We start from the raw sequence: 25618 nt of genomic DNA on the forward strand, positions 1-25618 counted from the left end.
CATGTATATTTATTACGTTTAAAATATTAGGCATATAAAAGCTTTATATAGGTTTTACAATATAATTATGTTGATGTCCAGTGTAACTCTTACAAATTGCCATCTTGACCCACAACATTTTGACAATGCTCAGTTTCCAGGGTACAGGGTTCACACCGACTGCTGCAACAAACCCAGTTATAATGAACAAGGTTATGACAAAAATCTGCTTATAAAGATCTCAAGACCTAATCAATATCTTACTTGTACTGATTGTGATAAAAATCTTTAATAGGGTGAACAAAGCATTCTAGTTCCCTGACATTCAATGTACTACCCATTAAATGTCTGTGTGTCTCATATTTTTGTGTTTTTTGCATTTATAGATAATCATGAACACATCTGCTATTGCCATGAAAAGGAAATCTAATCTTATTCATATAATCTAATCTAATTATCGTTACAGGGTTTTCAAATCGCTAAATTAAAAGTACGTCAAAGTTCCAAATTCACGAAACCAGAAATGAAATGGCTGCAGGGTTAGAACAACAGTGTGACTGTATATCATTTCGGAAGTCGTTGATATTACCAAAAATAAATAAAGACTAGTCTTTATTAGTTCTTGGTATTATGCAATTCCAAAATGACAGCTTGAGAAGGATTTGAATTTATTTCTCAATGGATATTTGGCTATAACGAATATTTTTCCCGGACCCCTGGCACAGTTCATTATACTCAGGTTGAACTGTACTAAAAGACACAATCCCTTATAGCGGGCAACTGTCGCGATTTCCTACATTCCACAGGCTTTGCAGTCGGTTACAATTGCCCAGCCAATAACTTACACGAAGAATCAATAAAAATAATTCTTGCTGAAATTAATCTAACACCTGTTAAAAGTGCCTGTTTTTCTGCCTTGTCCAGCAGTTCCCGCTAAAGTGGAATAGGTCCTTTACTTTTATACAGTACTTGTGCGTGTCCTATATACATGAACACACCTTTGCAGCAATTTTTGATACAATATTTTGCCTTATACTGTACTTAAAATACTTGTAGCTGAATAACACACCTAAATATTGCTTTGGTAATGCACACTAACCCTACACTAATATAAAGAATTCACTTCAAACCACTTGTGCACACCACAAAGTCGCACAGTTCATTATACTCAGGTTGAACTGTACTAAAAGACACAATCCCTTATAGTGGGCAACTGTCGCGATTTCCTACATTCCACAGGCTTTGCAGTCGGTTACAATTGCCCAGCCAATAACTCACACGAAGAATCAATAAAATAATTCTTGCTGAAATTAATCTAACACCTGTTAAAAGTGCCTGTTTTTCTGCATTGTCCAGCAGTTCCCGCTAAAGTGGAATAAGTCCTTCACTTTTATACAGTACTTGTGCGTGTCCTATATACATGAACACACCTTTGCAGCAATTTTTGATACAATATTTTGCCTTATACTTAAAATACTTGTAGCTGAATAACACACCTAAATATTGCTTTGGTAATGCACACTAATCCTACACTAATATAAAGAATTCACTTCAAACCACTTGTGCACACCACAAAGTCGCACAAATATTTGCAGAAACCAGGAGACACCTGGATGATAAGGTTCAATCTTAAAACCAAAAAAATGGGGAAAATCAAGCCACAACGGAGATTCAAACTTGAGATATCTGAAACCCATGTGATGTGCCATCTGAACGATGCAACTCGAGCATGGCATTGGTGAAAACCAGGGAACAGTACCGAACATATCATCAGATGAGTACATCTGCTTTAAATGAACTTCTTTCAAAACGTCCAACAAGCCTCATTGGCACAGGTGGTCACATGGCATGATTTGCAAGTCAAGAAGTCATGAGTTTGAATAGCGACTTGATTTATCTCCATTTTTTTCTCGATTCCAATATTGCCTACACAAACCTTATCCATGCCAACTTATCGGCGGTGATAATCAGTCCGAAAGTCTCAACACACAGTGACGGTGGATCGGCATGACCTTATCATGCAGGTACATCCAAATCATATAATGTATGTTTGATATGCGTATGTCACATACACGAGACAGAAACTGAAAACACGATGTTTGTACAGAATGAAGCCAAAACATTTTCCAGAGGTTATTGAAAGCATTTAAATCTGGACGTTTGTTCTGACTGCAATGACTCTCTCCGATTGGTCTCAATCATAACCAGTCTAAAGACATTAGGCACAGACAAGGTCGACCATACAGAATTACCAGTGCTGAAAGATATCTTTAAAATTGACCATGAAAATCCCTTGACATTTGGAACGCTCCTCTCTCCGGCAAACGACCTCCCTTCTAGAAATCCTGGCTACGTCTTTGAAAGATTCAATTAGTATTTACTCTAAAATTGTCATCGATGATATTCAGCAGCTCGTTCGTCCATTCAAAAACCTGCCTGTACGTATTTTCATCGTAGCTGTCATGTGGGATTCTTGGATACGACAACCTGTCTGGGTAACGAAGGGACATTCCATCACTTATTTTCCCACTGATGCTCAGGGCAAGCTGGCTTATCGTTTCATTACTCAGTGAAGATGCAATCAATGGTAGATTGTGACTGATCAGCCGTTTCGAATCCAGGGTGTAGCCTGCAGCCTTCAGGCCCTTTTCTGCTGCCTGAAATTCAATTGATAAATGCAATGTGTGTTTTGGGTTTCAGAAACCTAAACATGTGTCAATGAAAAACCTTTCTGTAATTCCCTCACTGTTAAAAACTTATCTCTTGATTTCTCATATATTTTGTACAGTGTCTCATTAGTAGTGTAATTGTTAAATATCTATGTTGGAAAATTTCAATTCTCAGATAAACCACTTCTTCTGTGATAAGAGAGGGCAACTCAAGCTCTTCCCGGGTTTCCCTCAACATTACTCATCATGCACCCAGTATCGTGGATGGTGGTAAGTCTACATGTACATCATATTTTATGGATTTCAATCTAAGTCAAAAATGCTTGTTGTGAATACTGCAATCAGTATCGTCTGTCAATTTGATATCAATATCTGCTCACCTGATGGCATTTCTGCAAAGCCCATTCATACGCCTTCTCAATACCATCGTTACATGTATCATCAGCCTTGGATGCGGCAAGGTCAGCTTTAGCCTGCCTGAACCATCTCTTTGCTTCACCAGGTTGAGGGTTCTTGCCTCTGTGTCTCAAGTAGGAGAAATCCAGTGGATCACTGGACGCACTAGACTCTTGCTGTCTGAATGTTTTAATATGAGTTCTGTGTTTTTGAGCACGTTCTCTCGCATATTTGAAGATATATCCTGAACTAAACCAACGATAATGGCTCTCTGATGTCGATCCTTTTGCTTTATTTTCATCCTTCAGTTCCCTCTGCAAATTACCAACTTCATCTTCAATATATTGCAGTAATTCTTCATTAGCTTCCATCTGCCATTTCATGATGAGCCTCTTCAGAAATTTCTTCTGTTCGTCTTCATTTAAGGAATTTGAATGAAAAGCATACTTCAAGTCTGCTGTTATCTTCTTCTTTTCCTCAGCTAAGTTGAATGGTTTGTCTTGGAGGCTCTCGGACCTCTTCCTGGTAAATTTGTAGAGATCAGAAGCAGGGACAATGAGTGTAGAGTCACCAATGTCAATTTCATATTTGAAACCCATCTCTTCTTTATCATTATCAGATCTGATTTGGTGTATGATTTTGGCATACATATAAGTCGCTGCACCATCTCCGCCATCATTCAGGGGGTCTTCACGCTCAAAGCCAACTATTTCACCAACCACAAATACCACAAAATCTGGCTTCAGCAAGCAGTGCTGAACAAGTGGAATGAAACTGCCAAGTTCTGGCTCACAAGAAGCTGTACCCTCACCATATCTAGTTATGCGACTATCATCAAGAGTATCTGATATCAGGTCAAGAGGACGTGACACGATCTTCACCAATGTCAAAGCAGTTGCTCCTTCTATTCTCATCATGGTGCTGATGTATTCAGCAATTCGTTCCCGAACACTGTTCAGCATGATCTCCTCTTCATTCTGCTGAATGTAGACCTTGCAACCTTCAGTCATGTTGATGAACACCTTACTAGACTCCTGCGTACTGTTGGGTAGGATATCACAGGTACCTCTTTTACGCAGGAGAGTCACAATCTTTGGCACTGTGAAGAACTTGATATTGGTCAATATTTCTTGCAGCTTGGACCAGCAGTCATCGAATACTTCCATCTTTTCACCTCTACTTGTCCCATCATGATGCAGCAGGCGCTTCAATCCATCGAGGAAAGGAGAACTCTTTAGGCGAACTCTGAAACAACTTACTGCCCCACTGTCTACGGTTTGAACTGCCACACAAGTTATGCTTTCATCGAGGACCTCTTCTATCAGAGTTGACAAAAATCTTGGTCTGATGCACTCTGGAAGCCTTTGCAGGTGATGGACTGTGTAGTCAGGTATGTCGCCTACAACTTGCCAGCAGTCAACCTCTTTTGCCTTGTCTGGCAGCAGCCTAGGGTCATCAACCAAAACCATGTCGGTCGATCGTTCAAGGGTCTTCTTGCGGCTGAGGAGATAGAGGGAATCATTTGGCTCCAGTGAGGGATCATCTTCATTCTGCATCCGCTGCATGAAATACTTTATGGCCTCTTTCGCAGATTTTTCTTGATTGCAATCCAGAACAGGCTCACCACCTTCACATTCCCCGTGAATGACCTTCAGAACAGCCATGTAGTGCCTAAAATCTGGTTGCTCTCTGACACCTAGTTGACGAAACAGGTGATCGTAATATGGCCCAAGGTCCCGTGGAAGTTTGTAGAGGTATGGCTTCATCTCGAGATCAGATGGTAACTCAGGGCAGACCTGACAGGGATGGATCAAACTCTGACCTTCATCGACAGTGATGCATGGTGCATTGCCGAGTTCCTTATAATCACTTTCTTCGAGAGAGTCTTTACTTTCTTTGAAATAATTGTAGAGAACTGTCATGTACTTCATCACATCCTTTGAGGACTTTTGTGCCATATTGCTGGAAAACAGGTGTTGTGACAACCTAGTACAGTGCGCTACAACAGTCTTTACTGGCACAGGGTGGTGAACCCCGAGCTTTCTCAATAAGTCTGTCACATTGTCAGATGCCTTTATCCAAGTAGGCAGTATAGCTGCAACTGTCCAACATTTGTCACATTCTTCATAAAGCATGCTATCCTGAAAGCACGTGAATGCACCTGCACTGCCTGGTAGCAGCAAGTGTTGGGTATGAAGATTAGTCAGTTCTGAAGCACATTTCTCAACAGGTATGAACCTGATAACTTTCATCTTAAACAGTTGGTCTTTTGTTGGCTCGGGAGCCATGACCTCCAATTCTTCAAATATCAGTTTTGACTTCTGCACTGTTTCATCTGTTGGTTCAGCTTGGGTCTCAACCATCTCGGCATACTTCAGAAGTTCATCAGCAGTCACAGTTGATTTCAAACCACACTTCTTAAGGAGATCAAGAAGTTTCGCAGATAGGAATTCCTCTGAAGGAAATTCTTTCTCCATCTTTGCATACAACGGAACTTTAGGGTTGTACAACTTCTCTGCTCGTTGCAGCTGTTCTTCACAATCTGTCACAAATGGCAGGCGTTGGAGAGCAGCCATCAGGGCACCGTACTTGCTTGACTGTTGGTCCAATCGAGGTAGAATATCATCGGCAATGAACTTCAGATGTTCAAGCCTCTCTGCCTCAGTAAGAAACTTACAGAAATTTATTTCTAGAAGAAGCAATTCTACATAGATCTCAACCTCATTCTTATTGCAGCATCCACAATCTTCATACATGGCTACTAACTTCTTGTTCCCCTTATAGATGAATTGTTCTGTCTTATTAATTCTGTCGGCAAAACAATTGTCCAAACCTGCCTTCGGAATCCCTCGAGGTATGAGGAAGACTGTACATCCTTCTAAGGATACTATGCTCCCATTAACTGTTATGTGAATGGGGAGAGCCAACAATTGGCTTGGAGCTAACCCTCGATCTGAAGACACATTTCTCACATTTTCATGGAAATAGTTTGAGAAGTACTCTAGAAGGAGATTTGCATCATTCTTACAGGTTACCTGGAGCAAACCTTGCTGATGAAGGTGCCAAAGGGCGTTCAAAATTCCAACACCATCTTCTTGATGGGACACAATTTCATTTGCAATCTCTTTGTACATGCACATGTTTGTTGTATGAATGGCATCTTCTTCTGTGCATAGTGTCAGCTCAAGCATTGGCACTCCAAGTTTCTTCAGCAAGGGCAATATACATGTATCCCTGAAGTATATGAAGTATGCGGACTGTCTGTCTGTGGGGTGGACAACTTGTTTTGCATGTTCGACTCTGTACAAGACATACCTACTTGCTGGTTCAATGTAGGCTGGGATAAAACAGAAATCACGTATGGGATGTAACGCGATCTGTAGCAGTGATGGATTTGATATGTTAGTTCCAAGTTCTCGTTTGATAAGCTTCCAGACGTTCTGCAACCAACTCCCAAGTCTTTCACCTTCCTCCCCAGATATATCCAATTCCAGGGGCCTTTCCTGCAGAAAATGCTGATACTCTTGTCTTTCTCTAATCAGAAGTGCCAAGTCATGTATGGAAAACTGTTTTACAGATTTGTCATTGCTAACCTGACCAACAACTACAGCATAGATATCGCTTTTAACAAAGAGATCAGCTCGTTCCGGTATCAGCATTGAGAATGTTGGTGGAAATACAGGGTGTCCTGTATCAAACACACGCAGTACATCATCTTTGGTCAGACAAAGTGGTAGCCCACTGAGTGGCAGGGAACAATCCTGTGGCAGGGAACAATCCTGTGGCAAGCAATACTTGATTATCTTCACCAGGTTCGAAATGTTCATGAAAGGAGACTCACTGATGTGTTGTGGCAGGTTTTTAAGAGTGCTCTCTGGATGAGTTTCCCACTGCCGCATAAACTTCAGAATGTGGTCTCGAGATACTTGTTGGACATCCTCACCAACAACTCTCAATGCTCTGAATATGAACTGTGGGACAGCTTCCAAGATGTTGTAACCTAGCCTGCTAAGTGTTTTTGCAACTGTGAGTTTTAATGAAGTAGAAGAAAATGGTATGTTCAGTTCTCGACTCCACTGTCGATCATGTTCCATCTTAGGTTCACTGTCTGGCTTGTCAAAGACAACATTTCCTGCAATGCAGTCCTTAACTGTGAACCACCGGCCTTCAAACTCAGTTGTTTGGTCACGCATAGTCACAGCTACAAGACACGCACTCTCAGCGAATGCCATTTCTCTGTAGAAAGCTGAGGTCAGGTGTTTTTCGTACCCTTCCTTCTGTGAACCCCTATCCTGAGGAAATAGTGAGTACAGCGTTTTCAGGTCTGCTGGTGACGGGCACATCTTCTTTTTGAGATGATCACATTCAATGTTTACCAATGACATACACGCTTTAGCAATGCATTCCTCAATGATCAATTTATTCCATGCAGTTCTGTAACAATGCTCACTCAGACCCCAAAGCCCCCTACGATTGGCATCCAGTGCAAAATGGCCATTGATGTGAAAGGGCAGATTGGTGTCTTGAGGAAGAGGCAGTGGAAGAAAACAAAACATCTTGTGTCCGTGTTTGCTCAGAGATGGTTGGTTTTTGCAGAAAGCAGCACCTCCACGTGGCAGAAGGGAAATATCTGCATTTTCGTAAGCAGCTTGGACATCACGAGGGATGTTGCCATCTTTGAATCCAATGCACTGACAAACGGACCACTCCTCTTTTCTCTTCTTTGAATCCTCAAATGTCAGTGTGTAGACTACATCTTGATAGGCGACATCTTTCAAAGCCATTTGATCTTTCTTCAAGTCAGCAGAAACTCTCTTCATATGCTTGATGAAGACTGCCAATTTTAACTCATCAGCAGGACTAATCGTCACTCTCACCCAATAGGTCTTTTTTGTTCTTGTGTTGAGAAAAGAGATGTTCCTCACTGAGTTAACAAATAGAAGGCATTGAAATGCTTCTTTTTGTAGCTTGCTAAAAAATGATTCAATGTCTTTGAATGTAACTGGTTTACTGCTTATCTCAGATTTTTCGGCAGATTCCTTAGTTCGCAGGGGCAGTCTGAATGTTGTAGCTCCCTCAACTGGAAATCTGTCATCAAGATATCCTGAGAAGGAACCTGGGAAAGATGCTGTGGCCTTTGCTAAGTCCTCCCTCTGAAAGCACCAGCCAGGGTTTTCAGTAGTTGCACCAGGAATGAATCTACAGTTGGGATCAAAGATACCAACAGTTCGTCCAATTTCTTCACCATCGGTGAAGAAACTCGGGACATCAGTCAGATGATAGACACTATTGAAGCCTATGCCATACTGCCCTGTCTTCGTCGGGTCAGTGTTCTTGGACCCAAGGCCAAGGTTACAAATGCCGTCCAAATCCTTCTTGGTAAATGGCTTATTGTTGTGTACACACAGGGCTGGACCCTGTAGTTCTGCCCAGGCCTCGCTCATAACCTCATCTCCATTTTGTCCTTCATGATCTAGGAGAAACTTCAACTCGGTAGCCCCGGCATCATCTGCATTCTGAAGAAGTTCTTTGAGAACACCTTCATCACAGGGATATCCTTGCAAAATCCCTTTTATTCGCGTAGTCAGTTTTTCTTTTTGACCAAATGGCTGTCCAAATCCATGCCCCAGGCTTGCAACAATGCTTTCACAGTCTGATTTAACTCCCAAGTCAACTGCGGTTTTGTGAGGAATAGCAGGGTGGACATACTTGAGGTTCTGATCAGAAATTGTAAGCCATGGTTTCAAATTTTTACGAAGGCACATCTGACCAACAGGTAAGAGTAGTAGCTGATTATTTCTTTTGGAATGACCACGAATATCAGCAGGTAGCAGGATGGGTTTCTCTGGTGTTGCTGGGGTGGGCCTGGTTTCAGCAAGCTGCTCTCTGTGCAGACATATACTCAGACATTCAGCAATATCCCGAACAATATCGATCTTATCTTCAGTCAGATTTTCTGCCTTGATCCGATGAAGAGCATCAATGTAGTCACCAGAATTGAACTCATCTCTAATTCCAAGGGCCTTCAGTAGGTTTTTTAACCAGAGGATTGCGTGTGGAACACAACTAAGATATGGTGGGGCACGAAGTTTCTTGTCACAATTACTGGCAATGTTTTCTGGCTCCATGAAATGATTCTGCACTAAGACACATCTCTTTCCTCTCAGCAGGTTCTTCACCTCCTCTATTCTGCAGTCGCTGTTGCAATACTCATCGAGGTAAGTATAGACCTTTTGACTGTACGTCTCTATGTCTTTGTTTTGGCTTCCTACTACTTGTCTGGACAGCTCATCAACGGTCCTCATCACATCACTCAGAGATGGCAATTTCTGATCAAGTCCAAGTAACCTGAAAGTCTTCCTTTTATGTTTTCTCTGCACCCCACACTGTTCCTCATCAAGAATCAAATATAAGTTACCAATCAACTGACAGTGACGCTGAGCATAAAGACAATTTGCAGGCACTACTGTACCATGCTCTAAGTCATCCCCCTTCCAAGACAAAGGACAAGATGGAGGCTTTTGTAAAATTGGAAGAAAGTTGATCTCTTTCAACTTTGTTGAAATATCTGAGTCTGGTTCTGATTTATGAAGCTTTCTTTCAATATAAGCTAGCAGAGCACTAACTCTTGAGCTGCGACTCTGTGCTTGCAACCCATGCACTGACTTGGCTCTCTGTAGGACCTCCTCCCATGGGATCTCATCAACAGCCATTCCCAAGTTCTTCAGGACATCAAAATGTTCTCCCTCGCAGAAGACGTTCTTTGGGAATCTTTCATCTTCCATGCCGTACAGTTTTCCACATTCTCCGGTAGGGGAGATCAATTCACCTGGCTTGAGAAACTTGTCAGATGAAGCTATCACAGCAATGCATGCTGTTGATTGTACTAACTGTCTTAGCCCATCCCGTTGCTTACATTTAATCAGTGCAAGTTTTACAAGCTCGTCTCTATCTGGATTTTCAACTTTACCAATCGTAGGGAAGAACGCAAGCTCATAGAACTGCAGCAGCGTGAATGTCTCCATTTTCAAGTTGGAAAACCCTTGCTGTATTTTCTCAGGTAGGACAACAGCACACTTTCCTTGACCACAGCTGTCTAGGTAATTCTGTACCAGGTTCAGTGCCAACTCCTTCAGTTGAGACCGCGCAAGGGCCTCATCTAAGAATACAGCATGCCCAAAATCAATCCAACCTTTCACACTGTTGAGTATCTTTGGACTTCTACCTTGACCAGTAGCGATCTCAGCATAGAAACATTCATAGAATGGCTGAAACGAACTATCCAATGTCTCTTTGACTGGCCATAAGCAGTAAGGGTCACAATGATTCACATCAATGAAGGAAGTAGCTTGTTCTAAGGTACCAAGGTATGCTTCAACAATGGCATCTTTCATCAAAACTTCATTCCACTGGCATATGTTCAACTTGGTCGAATCCTCTGTAGTCTGCTTCAAGAGATGCTGCCGGTCAGAAGTCAATGCAAAACTACCATTGACTATCACTGGAAGACCACTTTTTATCGTAGATGGCATGGGCATGTGGCAGAACAATGGTGCACCATCTGGGTAGCCTTGAGGTTCATAAACTTCCCGAGCAGTCTTGTGCAACTTCACTGCAACACCAGCAACTGGACTACATGATTTCAGCGTTCGTCCAAACTCAAGTGAAGCCTTTTTACCAATGCAACTGAACAACAACCACCATTGATTAGAAGACTTTCCATTCAGTTTAAAGCAATCCTTCCCCTTGCACGTTTTGTAAGGGAAGATGGTTGATGTTGTTTCAATCATACCAGATGAGTGCAATGGTTCCTTTGGTGGCGGTGTCTCCGCCTTGAACAGCATGTCTGCTACCTTCAGTATTCCACATGGTGAATCATCACTGCCTCCTGGAATCGGTAATCTCTTGAACATCTTTAATGTTCTGCATTCAGCTTCGAAGAGGCGCAAAGGGCAGGAGGGTTCACAGCCACTGGCAGGAATATGGTAGATACCAATTCTTTTAACATTCTGTGTGAAGAGGAGCAGTTTGTTAGCTTCTCTGACTAGACCTTGCAAAAGATCTTTCACATCTGACACGGAATATTGGCGGCTTTTAAATTCACTCTGTGCTCCTGGTGGGCGAAGTGGGAGGCGGAATAAGGTCCCATCATATCGTTTCTGCTCACTTGTTTCATTGATGCTGCAGTTGAATATGCCATCATATGGTTTGAACTGGTCGGCAAACCGTTTTTTCAGGAGTGCCATTCGACTCGTACCTAAGCACAGATTAATCTTTAATCCCGGGTCATTATTCTTCAGAACTTTGGTCAAATGGGTACAATGAGGGTCAAAGAACACAATGTACTCTCGTGTGACAAAACTTGGGACATCTGTGATATTGTAGACAGCATTGAACCCAAGTCCGAATTGTCCAATTTTGTCTCTTTTTTCCTCCTTTGTAGCACCACTGAGTTTTCTGATGTTTGCCAGATCTTCATCTGTGAATGTTGCATTGTTATACACCCAGAGAGCAGGGCCCTGATATATCTTCATTCCATCATCCAAGAGGCCTGTGCAATATTCTTTATTTTGTCTCTCATCAAACAGAAATCTAATTTCTGTGGCCCCAGCATCATCAGCATTCTGAACCAGTTCCTTTGGAATGACAAGCCCGTCACGATAGTTCTCTTCTAGGAGACGTGCGATTCTCCTGGTAAGAGGTTCATGCTGACCACACTCTTCTATCTCTGACTCAAAGTCAAATCCGGAGCCATCAAAAAGTCTACCAACATCCAATGACTTTACTCCAAGGGACGTTGCATTGGCTTTAGATATTGCAGGATGCAGGTAGTGAATTGTTTCTTCATCTTCTTGGAAGGACTTCTGTAAGGTAGACAACTCACTCGTGTCCATCTTAGTGTCACAGTAAGTGCATTCCTTGGCTGGTAATAATGTCAAACCCTTTCCACCTTTGACTGGCACCAAGATATTTCCTTGTACGTTATCCGGTACCTCTTGTTCTGCAATTTTATTGATGATTCGAACAGCCAAATCTTCATCACCTCTTACTCTTTCATCTGTAGTTGATGGATTGTCACTGTGCCATAGCTGTATCTCTTTGAGAACCGCAGCAAGCTTCAAATCTTTTCTTACACCAACACGCAAGAGCCAGTTTTTGAATTGAAGCAGTTCAGGTGGAAGACTGTAGACATACGGGTGCATGTTTGCCACACTCATCTGACCAATAACCAGACAGTCAGCTGATGTAAATCCATCCCCATGCCACAGCCAACTCACAACCTTCTGTCTCTGTAATTCATCAACAACCACATTCCCGTCAAAGTCTTTCATTGCATTGTACATATCACAGGCCATATTCATGAAAGCAGGTTTCTCGGATGCTGTGTAGGATTTCACCACTTTACCAAGGTGAGAGATAATACTCTCTAATGGGATTTGATGGTCATTAACGAGTAACTCTATCACCTCATCCGGGAATGCACCAGCCTTAACTGTTGGCAAGGACAGGCCAATGACACTGACATGGGCAGATGAATACACTGATTTGGGCTTAGCAAAGAGTTTGTTTGGTTTCTCCCAGTGAACCGTGGAAGGGAATGATGAAGGTTTCTTGCTCTGTACTGGAATCCATTCAATATCACAGAGTTTTGCTATAACAGCATTTGACTGCAAATGTGGATTCCTTTGGAAGAGTGCTGCAATAGTCTTTGACTTCTTTTCTAACTCACTGGTACTAGGTGAAGTGTGTTTCAAGTTAATTTTCTTATGAATTAGGCTAGCTGAAGAAAGAATGTCATCACCGGTGATGTCAGCTTCAATCTTGAGCCCTAATTTCTGCAAAGCGACAAGACATGTTGAGTAAGCAGGCCCTGGAAATTTGTCTTCTCCAATGAACAATTTCTTCAACACCTCTTTTTCAGGATCAAACATTTCCTCAGGTTTCCTCAAGTTTCCTCCATTATCCATGAGAAATGCCAATCCTTTCAATCGTAGGATGAATGTTTCACTTTTCGAATGGACATCCAGCTTCTGTAAAACCAGCTTCATCACCTTTTCCAAGTCAGCCTGTGACCAGAGGTGTTTCCTTATGTCGTCAAAGATAATCTCTTCAAGAATCTCTGTTTCAGTCAACTTTCTGACACCTAGGACCTGTGCAAGGGCTTGAGAATCCTGTGAAGTCAGATCAAGCAAGTCCTTTGATGGCTTTGCTGGCAGGTCATAGCCTGCAACTCCAACACCAATGTCGACCACTGAAGCTGAGCCTTTGCCACTCTCTCCACATCTTCCGATGGTTTCAAATATCTTCAATTGTTTCAGAAGACCCTTGAAATTCCTGTCTGCTGAGTCAACAGCTGGTTGCAGAAAGCCCCGGAACACTTTCCTCTGAACCATAGTTGTCTTTGTGTTGAAGTCCTTTGCCATTAGGCTGACCTGTGCTTTGGGGACCTGTGTACCTTTGATGATTGCTCTCATCACAGACTCTGGGTGTGGTTGGTAGATGTAGTCGCCATCAAAGATTTGGGGATGGTGCAGAACATAATCTGGTAATGCACTGAGTACCTGAATACCAAAATACTGCAACAATTGTGAAACCTCCTTGCTGAGGGTTTTTCTAAGGTGTTCCTGAACTACATAGGCAGTATTGCCAGACAGTTTCGCAAGTTTTAGTTTGGACCTACTGCATATTGGGAGAATGCGCAACTCTGCAACCTTCTCTAAACTCCTCGGGAAATCCCCATCTATTTTGGCCAGGAATTGCCACAACAGTTTCAACCATTCTTGGGTTAGATGGCTATAAATCCCCCTCCTGCAGCAGTCAATTGTGACCTCCTCTGAACAGGAATTTGGAAACACCTTCGACAGCAGTTCCAGGCAATCTTCATTGGAACACACTTTCAGCTGTGTTTGTCCTGAAATAAAACATTTTATAACCCAATACTGCAAATGTAATTATACCAAATAACTGTCTGCAGACCGGTACTACATTTAATTAAATAAAATCAAATGGTTCACAGACCATAATTCTGACTCTCATTGTTTAATAGTCCCTTCAAATATAGAATATAGGAGTGTATTCCAGTCACTGACAATGTGTATTGTAACACTGACTTACAAGATGCAAGTGTGCCAAAGTTTTAAACTGATGAGATGTAAAAGCTCGATATGTTGATTTTGAACAAGGTCAACAGAAGAATGGTAACACAAATGAAATGGTCCAGGGACCATGTGCTCACCTCGGGTAATGTAATGCATGTCATTTGCAGTGGATTTGGGGAGAACAGTTTCTGGCCAGTTTCGCCAGTTTTGATTCCATTGAATAATATCATTCTTCTCGGCTCACTGGCTCAACAGAAAATTACTGGTACCATAAAGTCTAGTATTTTGGTTATAAAGTTGACTGAATTTCAGGGTTATTGAAGAGTGTACATGTAACATGGAAATTGGTTGACATCTGTTCAACAGTTTAGGAGTCATAGGTCTTCATTGGATTTTCAAGATGGCGGCTTTGCGGCCATATTTTTCATGGGATTTGACTGAAATTTAGGGATATTGATAAGAGTAAATAGATACATAATCACATGAAGTTTGTTTTGTAATCCGATCATTAGTATCGGAGTAATAGGACTTTGTTTAATTTTCAAGATGGCCGCCTGGTGGCCATATTGGTAGATGGATTTGACTGAAAATCAGTGATGTTGTAGAGAGTACATAGATATACAATCAAATAAAATTTGCAATCCGACTTTGTTTATTTTTCTTCAAGATGGCCGCCTGGCGGCCACATTTGAAGTCTGAGCGGGAAAAATTTTTGGGGTAGAATAGAGGGTCCCTAGATACATGTCCTCACAAGTTTAGAACCTTCTAGCTCAAATCGAAACGAAACGTGCCACCTATCGATGATTTAGTGAACTTTGATCTCTGTGACCTTGAAAAGTAGGTAAAATCAAAAATCCGGCTGATATGTCATTAAACCTTATTAGATAAACCCACCATAAAAATGTTGTCACTCTACATACAACCATTAGCTTCAAAAAGGCAACAACAAAAAATTCCAAGATGGCCGCCTGGAGGCCAGAAAGTAGGGTATATCACGAAAAAGATTAATGCATCTGGGCATATTGCCCAATGCTACCATCACACCAAGTTTTAGCCATCTAGCCCTTGCGATGACGAAACGTGCTCCGCTCAAGGAAGACGACGGAAGCCACGGTATCGTATAAGCTCCCCAGAGGTGAGCTAAAATAAACATGGAAGTCGTTCGCAGTTTCAATGGCAAAAGTCCGAAAAGAAGTAGGTCAAGGTCATTGTCTGTTTGTTGTTGGTTGACAATGTCTTCAGCCTTTTCAGTTGATACAATGATACCATATGTTTTATTTTGATAATCCCACAGTCCAAAAATCTCCTGAGAGACGTCACAGGTCATAAACTACAATATGGAGAACTTCCAGATTCTCGACCAGCAAGCCAGATGGTTTGGGGTAGAGGTAAAAGAGTCCATCTACATCAGGGAAAACAAACCAGACCTGAACTGAGACAAAAGACGCCACCAACTACAAAATATTTGGGATAAACGGATAAGATCATGTGTTTACACCAGCACATGATCGTCAGCAATGATGCCATCTATCAGTCGACTGACGAAGTTCTCTGGAGGGAACAATTATGCTTTCTAAACCCAATTTGCAGTGTTCGAAGAGTTTAAAACTAGCAAGGTTTTTCAATGCACATAAACATTTCATTTTCCTGAAATTTTAAATGGACAATCGAGGCAAAGACCAAGCTGGGCCATAATGCCTGAGAAGACGACGACGACGATTTTACAGTCACTATTACACAAATTAACTTACCACAAGAATTTCGTAACTTTCTTTCAAGGTCGGAATCGAGGTTGGTACTGAGCATCAAATCTTCCAGTGTTGGCAACAACTTTCTTCTTTCATCGTCAATGATGTAAACTTGGTTGCTAGTTTGGCAGAAGACCAGGAACTTTCCGCTATCAGCTGGAAGCAGCTCCAGTCCACTCAGATCATTGAATGCACTGTCTTCAATGAGGAACTTCAGAAGACAGAGTTTTTCTGGTCTAGACAGCTTCTTGTAACTGAAATTGAGAGGACTGGTGTTTTACTGTAAATTACCCAATTAACAAATTACCAGAACTAGCAATTTACCCAAAACAAATGCATCAAGGACACAGCGGCTTGACATGATGTGAAAGTCTATTAAAGGGGTACACCGTTCGTAATTACTTGTGGTCAAGTTAAATCCAACTAGAGGCACCGCACTTTGGTGAAATCAGGTTGCTGGTAGTGTTATGGAATGGAATAGAATAGTAAAGAAGGAAGCTGATGATTGGAGTGGCTTTTATTGTTATTTTGGATAGTCTATTTCTATAGCGAGAAATGTCTAGGTGAACTCGTTCAGAATGTAGAGAGGTCACAAGGCATTTGCAAGTTTTACAACAAAATGGCCGACAGTCGGCCATCTTGAGTGCGAAATCAGCCATTATGAAACTTGGCCTTGATATTCACCCGATACACGTGCACACCAAATATGAAAAGTCTAGGTGAACTCGTTCAGAATGTAGAGAGGTCACACAGCATTTCCAAGTTTTACAACAAAATGGCCACTAGTCAGCCATCTTGAATGCAAAATCAGCCATTATCGAACTTGACCTTGATATTTACACCATACACGTGCACACTTAATATGAAATGTCTAGGTGAACTCGTTCAGAATGTAGAGAGGTCACAAGGCATTTGCAAGTTTTACAACAAAATGGCCGACAGTCGGCCATCTTGAGTGCGAAATCAGCCATTATGAAACTTGGCCTTGATATTCACCCGATACACGTGGAGACCAAATATGAAATATCTAGGTGAACTCATTCAGAATGTAGAGAGGTCACAAGGCATTTGCAAGTTTTACAACAAAATGGCCGACAGTCGGCCATCTTGAGTGCGAAATCAGCCATCATGAAACTTGGCCTTGATATTCACCCGATACACGTGGAGACCAAATATGAAATGTCTAAGCGAACTCGTTCAGAATGTAGAGAGGTCACAAGGCATTTGCAAGTTTTACAACAAAATGGCCGACAGTCGGCCATCTTGAGTGCGAAATCAGCCATTATGAAACTTGATATTCACCCGATACACATGCACACCAAATATGAAAAGTCTAGGTGAACTCGTTCAGAATGTAGAGAGGTCACAAGGCATTTCCAAGTTTTACAAAAAAATTGCCACTAGTCGGCCATCTTGAATGCAAAATCAGCCATTATCGAACTTGACCTTGATATTCACCCGATACACGTGGACACCAAATATGAAATGTCTAGGTGAACTCGTTCAGAATGTAGAGAGGTCACAAGGCATTTGCAAGTTTTACAACAAAATGGCCACTAGTCAGCCATCTTGAATGCAAAATCAGCCATTATGAAACTTGGCCTTGATATTCACCCGATACACGTGGAGACCAAATATGAAATATCTAGGTGAACTCGTTCAGAATGTAGAGAGGTCACAAGGCATTTGCAAGTTTTACAACAAAACGGCCGACAGTCGGCCATCTTGAGTGCGAAATCAGCCATTATGAAACTTGGCCTTGATATTCACCCGATACACGTGGAGACCAAATATGAAATGTCTAAGCCAACTCGTTCAGAATGTAGAGAGGTCACAAGGCATTTGCAAGTTTTACAACAAAATGGCCGACAGTCGGCCATCTTGAGTGCGAAATCAGCCATTATGAAACTTGATATTCACCCGATACACATGCACACCAAATATGAAAAGTCTAGGTGAACTCGTTTAGAATGTAGAGAGGTCACAAGGCATTTCCAAGTTTTACAAAAAAATTGCCACTAGTCGGCCATCTTGAATGCAAAATCAGCCATTATCGAACTTGACCTTGAAATTTACACCATACACGTGCACACCAAATATGAAATGTCTAGGTGAACTCATTCGGAATGTAGAGAGGTCACAAGGCATTTGCAAGTTTTATAAAAAAATGGCCGACAGTCGGCCATCTTGAGTGCGAAATCAGCCATTATCGAACTTGGCCTTGATATTCACCCGATACACGTGGACACCAAATATGAAATGTCTAGGCGAACTCGTTCAGAATGTAGAGAGGTCACACAGCATTTCCAAGTTTTACAACAAAATGGCCACTAGTCAGCCATCTTGAATGCAAAATCACCCATTATCGAACTTGACCTTGATATTTACACCATACACGTGCACACCAAATATGAAATGTCTAGGTGAACTCGTTCAGAATGTAGAGAGGTCACAAGGCATTTGCAAGTTTTATAAAAAAAATGGACGACAGTCGGCCATCTTGAGTGCGAAATCAGCCATTATCGAACTTGGCCTTGATATTTACCCGATACACGTGGAGACCAAATATGAAAAGTCTAGGTGAACTCGTTCAGAATGTAGAGAGGTCACACGGCATTTCCAAGTTTTACAACAAAATGGCCACTAGTCAGCCATCTTGAATGCAAAATCACCCATTATCGAACTTGACCTTGATATTTACACCATACACGTGCACACCAAATATGAAATGTCTAGGTGAACTCGTTCAGAATGTAGAGAGATCACAAGGCATTTGCAAGTTTTACAAAAAAATGGCCGACAGTCGGCCATCTTGAGTGCGAAATCAGCCATTATCGAACTCGGCCTTGATATTCATCCGATACACGTAGACACCAAATATGAAATGTCTAGGCAAACTCGTTCAGAATGTAGAGAGCTACAAGAGTGTGACATACAGACGGCCAGACGGTCGGACGGACAATCCTGATAAAAACAATATATCCGAACTTTCTCCGAAAGTGCGGATATAATAATACACAATGCCGTAGTGCAGCTATCATGAATATCAATTTGTTGAAAATTAGTATTTATAGTAATAGCATTTATAGTAATAGTATTTATAGTACCTAATAGTATTTGTATATCTCTCTACACTAAGGCAATGCGGAAAATTATATTGAGTATGTATTTACGCAATTGAAAGTATTCAAATTCAATCACAAATTCAAAATTTTTAACGAACAGCGTAGGCCTTTAAGTAAACCGCAGAAATAAATAATATACATTAAACTGGGACCTGCGACGATATGCAATTGAACTTCTTCAGTCTAGTCACTCAGTGTGTACGTTACGTTACGGCAAGGCACCTCTGTAGGTAGAAAAAGCATTCCTTTGTAAGAAGTTTGCAAAAACCTTTATGTATCTTACCAATGATGTTCCTTCAATATACTGCGAACATAGCATGACGTTGCCTCCACTGGGCTGCAGTACTCTTTGATGGCCTCCATCACATGTTCTGGAGGGCACACCACGTTCTTCCCAGCTTTGACCAACAGCTTCACAAGGACACATCGGAGCTCTTCATTCAGACTTGGCGGGCAGATCACTGCATCATCCAACATGACAGAGGCCTCATTACAACCACCAACTGTTGGGAACAGAGGCATCTTCAGAGCTCTTCTGGAGAAGGACGGCAGCAGAATTTCCCGCCACTTTTCCTCCACTTCCTTGACACTTGGAAAATACTGGTAGATGGAGTCACCTGAAACATGTTTATCCTTGGTTGCATCCTGCAGAAGCCTTGCATAGGCCACTGGTAGAAGCTCTGTCACAAGACAATGGTTCCACTTTAATTCTGTTGGCATGTCTTCCAGATCCAGGTTCCCATCTTGGTCTGTTGGCCACTCAATCTTACTCCTCTTCGAATCAACAGCAAAGAAGCTATTCACATGGACTGGCAGACCTGTTGGGCTAGCTTTCCCATCTACAGGCAATGGCAAGAAGCAGAACAAATGTCCCTCACTGACTGGCAAGCAGTGGTCAGATGCATTATCTTTAAGAGGCATTGCTACACCGACAATGGGGTTGTTACTCAAGTCTTTGTCTCGCAACATTCTCTCAAAAGTCTCGGACACATTGACACTGTTGTAGTAATAACAAACAAGAAACCTTTGAGATGTCCCCTCAACTGGACGACCAGTCAAAGTATTGATGTCGATCATGTAGGTCAAATGGCGCTCGGTCTTAGGCAACTTGGTGTCGATCTCCTTAAAAAACTTTCCGCGCTCCTGTAGCCTTGGGTCGGTAACGTTTTTGACACTCACACAAAATTTCCATTGTTGTTCTCCACTTGGTTCTCTGGTGAATACCTCAATCGACTCAAGTGACTTCAAGAACAAGAGGTTCATTGATGCCTGCGTTTTTAGTGTCTCAAAGATATTGGTGATCTTTTCACGTGTGTAAACAGTATCTGAAACCTTGTAAGTACATCCAACCCTGCGTAAGGGGAAGCGAAATATAGTTCCTTTGTACAATCCACTCTTGCAAGTAGCCTCAGTGAAATTGAATTTTCCCAGATAGGGCTTCAACTCATTGGGATGAGTGAGTAAGAGTTTGGAATGCTTGTGCATGAGTGATTCATCTTCTACATTTGGGTCTATCTTACCAAGGTACTTCCCACTTAGCAAACACGGTAACTCTGTAATAGAAATTGATTGAACAGTCACAGCAATGAACAAAGCTGTTAGTTGCCTACTATAGTTAGACTTCCATATATTCAACTCCCCATATTTTTGGCGATCCCATCTGTATTGTCTAACTATGGCATGTCTATTTCGTCCCAGGGACACTTTCACCAACTTGCCACATCTAAATTAGCCCCACTGAGCTCCATATGGGGCTTCATGGGGCCGGCAACCCTTTGACGCCCGAGCCAAAACTACCCCCAGATGCCGAGACCCTTTTTATCATTGAGTAATGATGATTCTTCCTGCTGAAATTTGATCAGGCCATGAACTGGGTCCTTACCTGTCATGTGAAATACGGACTTGAATCCACGGCCAAACCTCCCAACTTTGGAGCGATCCACTAACTTGCTGCTATTTTGTATGCTGACCAAGTTTTTGAAGTCATCATCAGAAAACATGGCATCATTGTAGGCATACAACGCAGGACCCTGTAAAAGAGGAATTGAAATCGGTGATAACACAGAATACCAAAGAATTTCAGAGAATATCCGGAGGCAGGTCTCTATCTGATCACCATAGACCTGTTTTGGCTGAATCTTTTCAATCTCAGGCCATGGCCATAGAAAGTTGTACATTGTATAAATTGAATCTCCTTTGGTGATATTTTTAAGTCAAAGGTAATCTTAGGGCTTTTCTCTTTGTATGTTAAAGAGCTAAACACTGATCATCTCATTAGGACTGAACACCAAAACTTCCGTGTTTACGGGGAGTGATAAATAGCTCTCCATCGAACAGATTTACGAGAGTGAAAATGAAAGACTTATTTTATCTATTTCTGTGGGCTACCGGCATGGGGATCTCATTATGCCCTGCGAGAAATCAGCCGATGTGACCCAATCATTCCCAACTCCTCGGTGCGCACTCAACTGACCTGAAATGCAGCGAGCTTGTCTTCAAACAGGCCATCACTTGGATACTCCTCTTCATCATAGAGGAACTTTATCGTCTTGGCACCAGCATCTTCAGCATTTTGGATCAGCTCCTAATGAAAGTTTCCAAATTGCACATTTCAATAAAATGTTAACTCTTTGATGCAATGGCATAATTTTCGTTTAAAAAAAGATAATTTTGATAAAAAATATTTAACGAGTCATCCTACTGCTCAAAACTACTTTCATTAGACATTATTGTAGCTCTCGGTTTCTTCTTTCATCCCAAACATAGTAACAGAACTTTTTTTGCTGTTCTTTTACAATTTTGTTGTACATGTAGAGCATCTAGAAATGTCAACATTGAGCAAAAAATGTTTATAGTGACTATGTGTTCTTTTCACTATCATATTTTTCAAAGATTAAAGCAGAAACCATGGTGAATTGCAAATAATACAGCTTCAAACATCACGCATGCTATGAAGTTTGCTCACAGACACAGAGATGCCACCTTTCAACATATATGTGGATCACATTTATCTAAACAATGAAACGACCAAGGGCCATTGTGCTCACCGTAAAGATAATTCCTCCTGGTTACGAAACATACGAAACATCCTACGTGTATAGTATATAGGTCAAACCAAAGTCGTAATGACATGTGATGTATCGTTGCTTGGAGTACCTACCATAAAAATATCATCAAAAACAAGATATGGCACTTTTACCTTTTTTAGTTTTGGCCTCCTGGTGGCCAAGTCAAGTATCAGATCAACGTGCCATAGTAACGCTCAAACGGCCAATTTACGCCATTTGACCTCTGTGACCTTGAAAATTAGGTCAAATCAAAAACCCGTACGATATGTGATGTATCCTTGCTAGGAGAACCTACTATAAAATATTTTCGAAAACCAGTCACTTGATCATAAGAGAGATATCACACATTTTAGGTGTCCACTTCTGGGCCCCTGGTGGCCAAGTCAAGAATCAGATCGGACCAATATTCATTGTCAGAGGTCCCCTGACCTGGGGAATCCTGTGTACAAAGTTTCAAGTTCATAGCTCTAGCGGTTGAGAAAAGTGCCACTGTTTTTTAAACAGAATACAGACAAAGACGACGGCGGCGACGGACGCAGCAGTGTTGTATAGACTCCCCTACGGTGAGTCAAAAAGTATCTAGCACGAACTCAAATCTTTTATTGCCCATAAAGATATCTCACATATAAAGTCAAAATCTTTTGAAAGAAGAAAATTACTGAATAATACATGTAGTACCACTCACTTTCAATATCTGTTCATTGGCAGGATAATCTTTGAGAATAGCCTTCAGGGTATCTATCAATGTCGGTTTCTTCCACTTCATGGATAGGTCATCTTCTGAAAGGTCAATAGAGGAGTTGTGAGCCAAAAGGGAAGGGGGACTCACAGGCCTGGGGTACTCATGCAAGTTAATCGATTCTGAAAACTGTCCCCTATGGAGACCAGATGCCATTTTGGACCTCATATGGAATCCAAACTTATCTTAAAGGGACAATATAGGCAGCAGCTAGGCAGGCAAGTTAAAGTTACACAAAGTCGCCAATAGGTGTCTCTCACATCTCACAGTACGTCAAAATGACTCACACTTTTACGAGGAATATATTTAGTGCTTAATCTGACATGATCCAGGGCCCTTACTGTGTATATTAGTCACCTAAAGATGGCCAAATTAGCCCCTCTGCACCTGCCTATAATCCCCCTTGAACTGGTGTCCAAAAGTTACGAGGAGATTATGCCGACCATCTTATTAAAAATAACCAGCTCGACTCCCCTTGGCAAAACCAAGATATCCAAAAACCCTGGAACATTGATTTCAATTAGATTTTCATTTTCCACGGTCGTTTCATTTTCACTATCTGTAGTGAAAAAATAGCATCGCAGAGCGAGCATAACCCCTCAGCCTATTAAGGTTGAAGGTGAGATAATGGTGAAGTTGGCTTAGTGGAGTGGCTAGTTTGCATATGGGAATTATAATTGTGGAAACCTATTTTGAGGATGCGAGCGTGGTGGCCATATTGAATTTCAAATCGGCTGATTTTCGAAAGGAACCTTCCCCTTACAAAACTGCATTAGGCCTACACCCACTAAAAATTGATTCCATCCTCCAAGCTGTTCTCCTTGAAATTGACGGAAACCGATTTCAAGCACGTTGCCCTGGTGACCATATTGAGAATCAGAACGAGCCGGTTTTCGAAAGGAACCTTCCTCTAGTCACCCCCAACGTACATACCAAAAATGAATTTGACCAAACGAACGGTTCTCCTCGAAATTGATGGAAACCGATTTCAAACACGCTGCCCTGGTGGCCATATTGATAATCGGAACAAGCCCGTTTTCAAAAGGAACCTTCCTCTAGTCATCCCAATGTACATACCAAAAATGAATTTGATCAGACGAACGGTTCTCCTCGGAATTGACGGAAACCAATTTCAAACACGCCGCCCTGGTGGCCATATTGATAATCGGAACAAGCCCATTTTCGAAAGGAACCTTCCTCTAGTCACCCCCAACGTACATACCAAAAATGAATTTGATCAGACAAACGGTTCTCCTCGAAATTGATGGAAACCGATTTCAAACACGCTGCCCTGGCAAGATAAAGTTACACAAAGTCACCAATAGGGGTCTCTCACATCTCACAGTACATCAAAATGATTGACTCTTGTAAGAGGAATATATTTAGTGTTGAATCTGAAATGACCTAGGGGCCTTAACTGTGTATATCAGTCACCTGAAGATGGCCAAATTAGCCCCTCTGCTCCTGCCTATAGTCCCCCTTTAAACCACCCCATATCAATGTACAGAATTTGTACCTTCATCTGCAGTACTTGGGCTGTGCAGTTGTTCCAATCTGGAGACACCATGCTCTTCATGCAGCGCCTGTCGCTTTGGTTGTTCATGCTCACTCCTCCTCCCCGTGGATCCACTCGATATTTTGCGTTTAGGCATATTGGCAACTTATTTTTACCTGCAATAACATGATAGAGGAAATTTATGAAACTGCTAGTTACTGGGAACACAAGTTATAGAAAGATACTGAAGGCAGTGATCAAAAGGATGCATTTTAAAGATTCGCATTGGCTTTTTGCGAAGTACAGGGCAAAATACATCTAGACTGCAGAGGCTTATAACTTTGAACATTTTCAAAATAGAATTCATCCACAAGCGCTAAGTCTGTTGACCCCCCAGTCAAACCTCAGCAACTCAGATGATATCCCACCATCACAATTCCACTGCGCCAGGAGTGTAGATTTGTCTGTGATGTTCCTCTTATCTGTAAAATCCCTGAATACATTCGCAAGTCAGTGGTCTATAAGATCCCTGAATACACTCCAAAGTCAGTGGTTGGGGTCACAAATCTATAAAATCCATGAATACACTCCAGAGTCAGTGGTTGGGGTTCCAAATTTTTTAAATCCCTGAACTCACTCCAAAGTCAGTGGTTGGGTCACACATCTATAAAAACCCTAAATACACTCCCGAGTCAGTGGGGGAGGTTCAAAATCTTTACTAAACCCCTAGCTGAGTTGTGCGTTTGGCGGAGTTTTGAAATGGGTGAGCCTGGAAATTTTGGGTAATATTTCCGTCGACATCATTTTTTCCAATAGTAGGACCCAAGGCTACACAAGAAAATACAACCAAGTTCAGTTTGGGAGGGGGAGGGGGCGGGGGGGGGCTGAATGTGGACCCCTAGCACATGGCCTATAAGGATTGTAGGTCTACATTGTACTGATGGAAGTAAATTCTCTGCTCACACAATTAATATAAGTTATTACATTATAATACGGTAGGCCTACAGGTATCATGATATAACAACAGCGACACTATCAATGAAATGAAATAAGGAAAGCGGAAGTTCTGAAATCTGTCTGTATCATATACAGCTCTAGTGGTGTCTTACCTTACAATGTGTGAAACTGCCGGTTTCAAGGCAAGCGACATTCTCAAACAGCATACTGATTCTTTTACCAACTTTAGTTTAAGTCCATAAGACCAGTAAATCCTGATTATCGAGTGGCAGAGTATATTGAAAATCCACTCAGTCTGGTGCCTGGATGGGACTAGTACGGCGGAATCATTGAATAGCGCTTA

General features: G+C 41.7%; 1 protein-coding gene across 1 annotated transcript; it reads right to left on the reverse strand.

The window, feature by feature from the left end:
- On the reverse strand, nt 1–25578 carry LOC135497150 (sacsin-like). Its single transcript, XM_064786887.1, has 9 exons — nt 25428–25578; nt 24340–24494; nt 22770–22864; nt 21490–21600; nt 20899–21046; nt 19300–20569; nt 15895–16145; nt 3029–13956; nt 1–2636 (listed from the first exon to the last, which is right to left on the reverse strand). The coding sequence occupies exons 2-9, from the start codon at nt 24473–24475 to the stop codon at nt 2346–2348; spliced, it is 13230 nt and encodes a 4409-aa protein (XP_064642957.1). The 5' UTR covers nt 24476–24494; nt 25428–25578; the 3' UTR covers nt 1–2345.
- Nucleotides 25579–25618: the final 40 nt, after the last annotated feature.

This window comes from Lineus longissimus, chromosome 12 (assembly GCF_910592395.1).
Source record: "Lineus longissimus chromosome 12, tnLinLong1.2, whole genome shotgun sequence".
Lineage (NCBI taxonomy): Eukaryota > Metazoa > Nemertea > Pilidiophora > Heteronemertea > Lineidae > Lineus > Lineus longissimus.

What these genes read in the sequence shown, in the direction of transcription:
- LOC135497150 (XM_064786887.1), bottom strand. Translation starts at nt 24,475, where the DNA reads ATGCCTAAACGCAAAATATCGAGTGGATCCACGGGGAGGAGGAGTGAG. An exon ending in ACAAGCTCGCTGCATTTCAG is followed by an intron (nt 21,047 to 21,489) that starts GTCAGTTGAGTG and finishes CCTCTTTTACAG; the next exon opens with GGTCCTGCGTTGTATGCCTA. An exon ending in CTTTGCAGAAATGCCATCAG is followed by an intron (nt 2,637 to 3,028) that starts GTGAGCAGATAT and finishes ATTGAATTTCAG; the next exon opens with GCAGCAGAAAAGGGCCTGAA.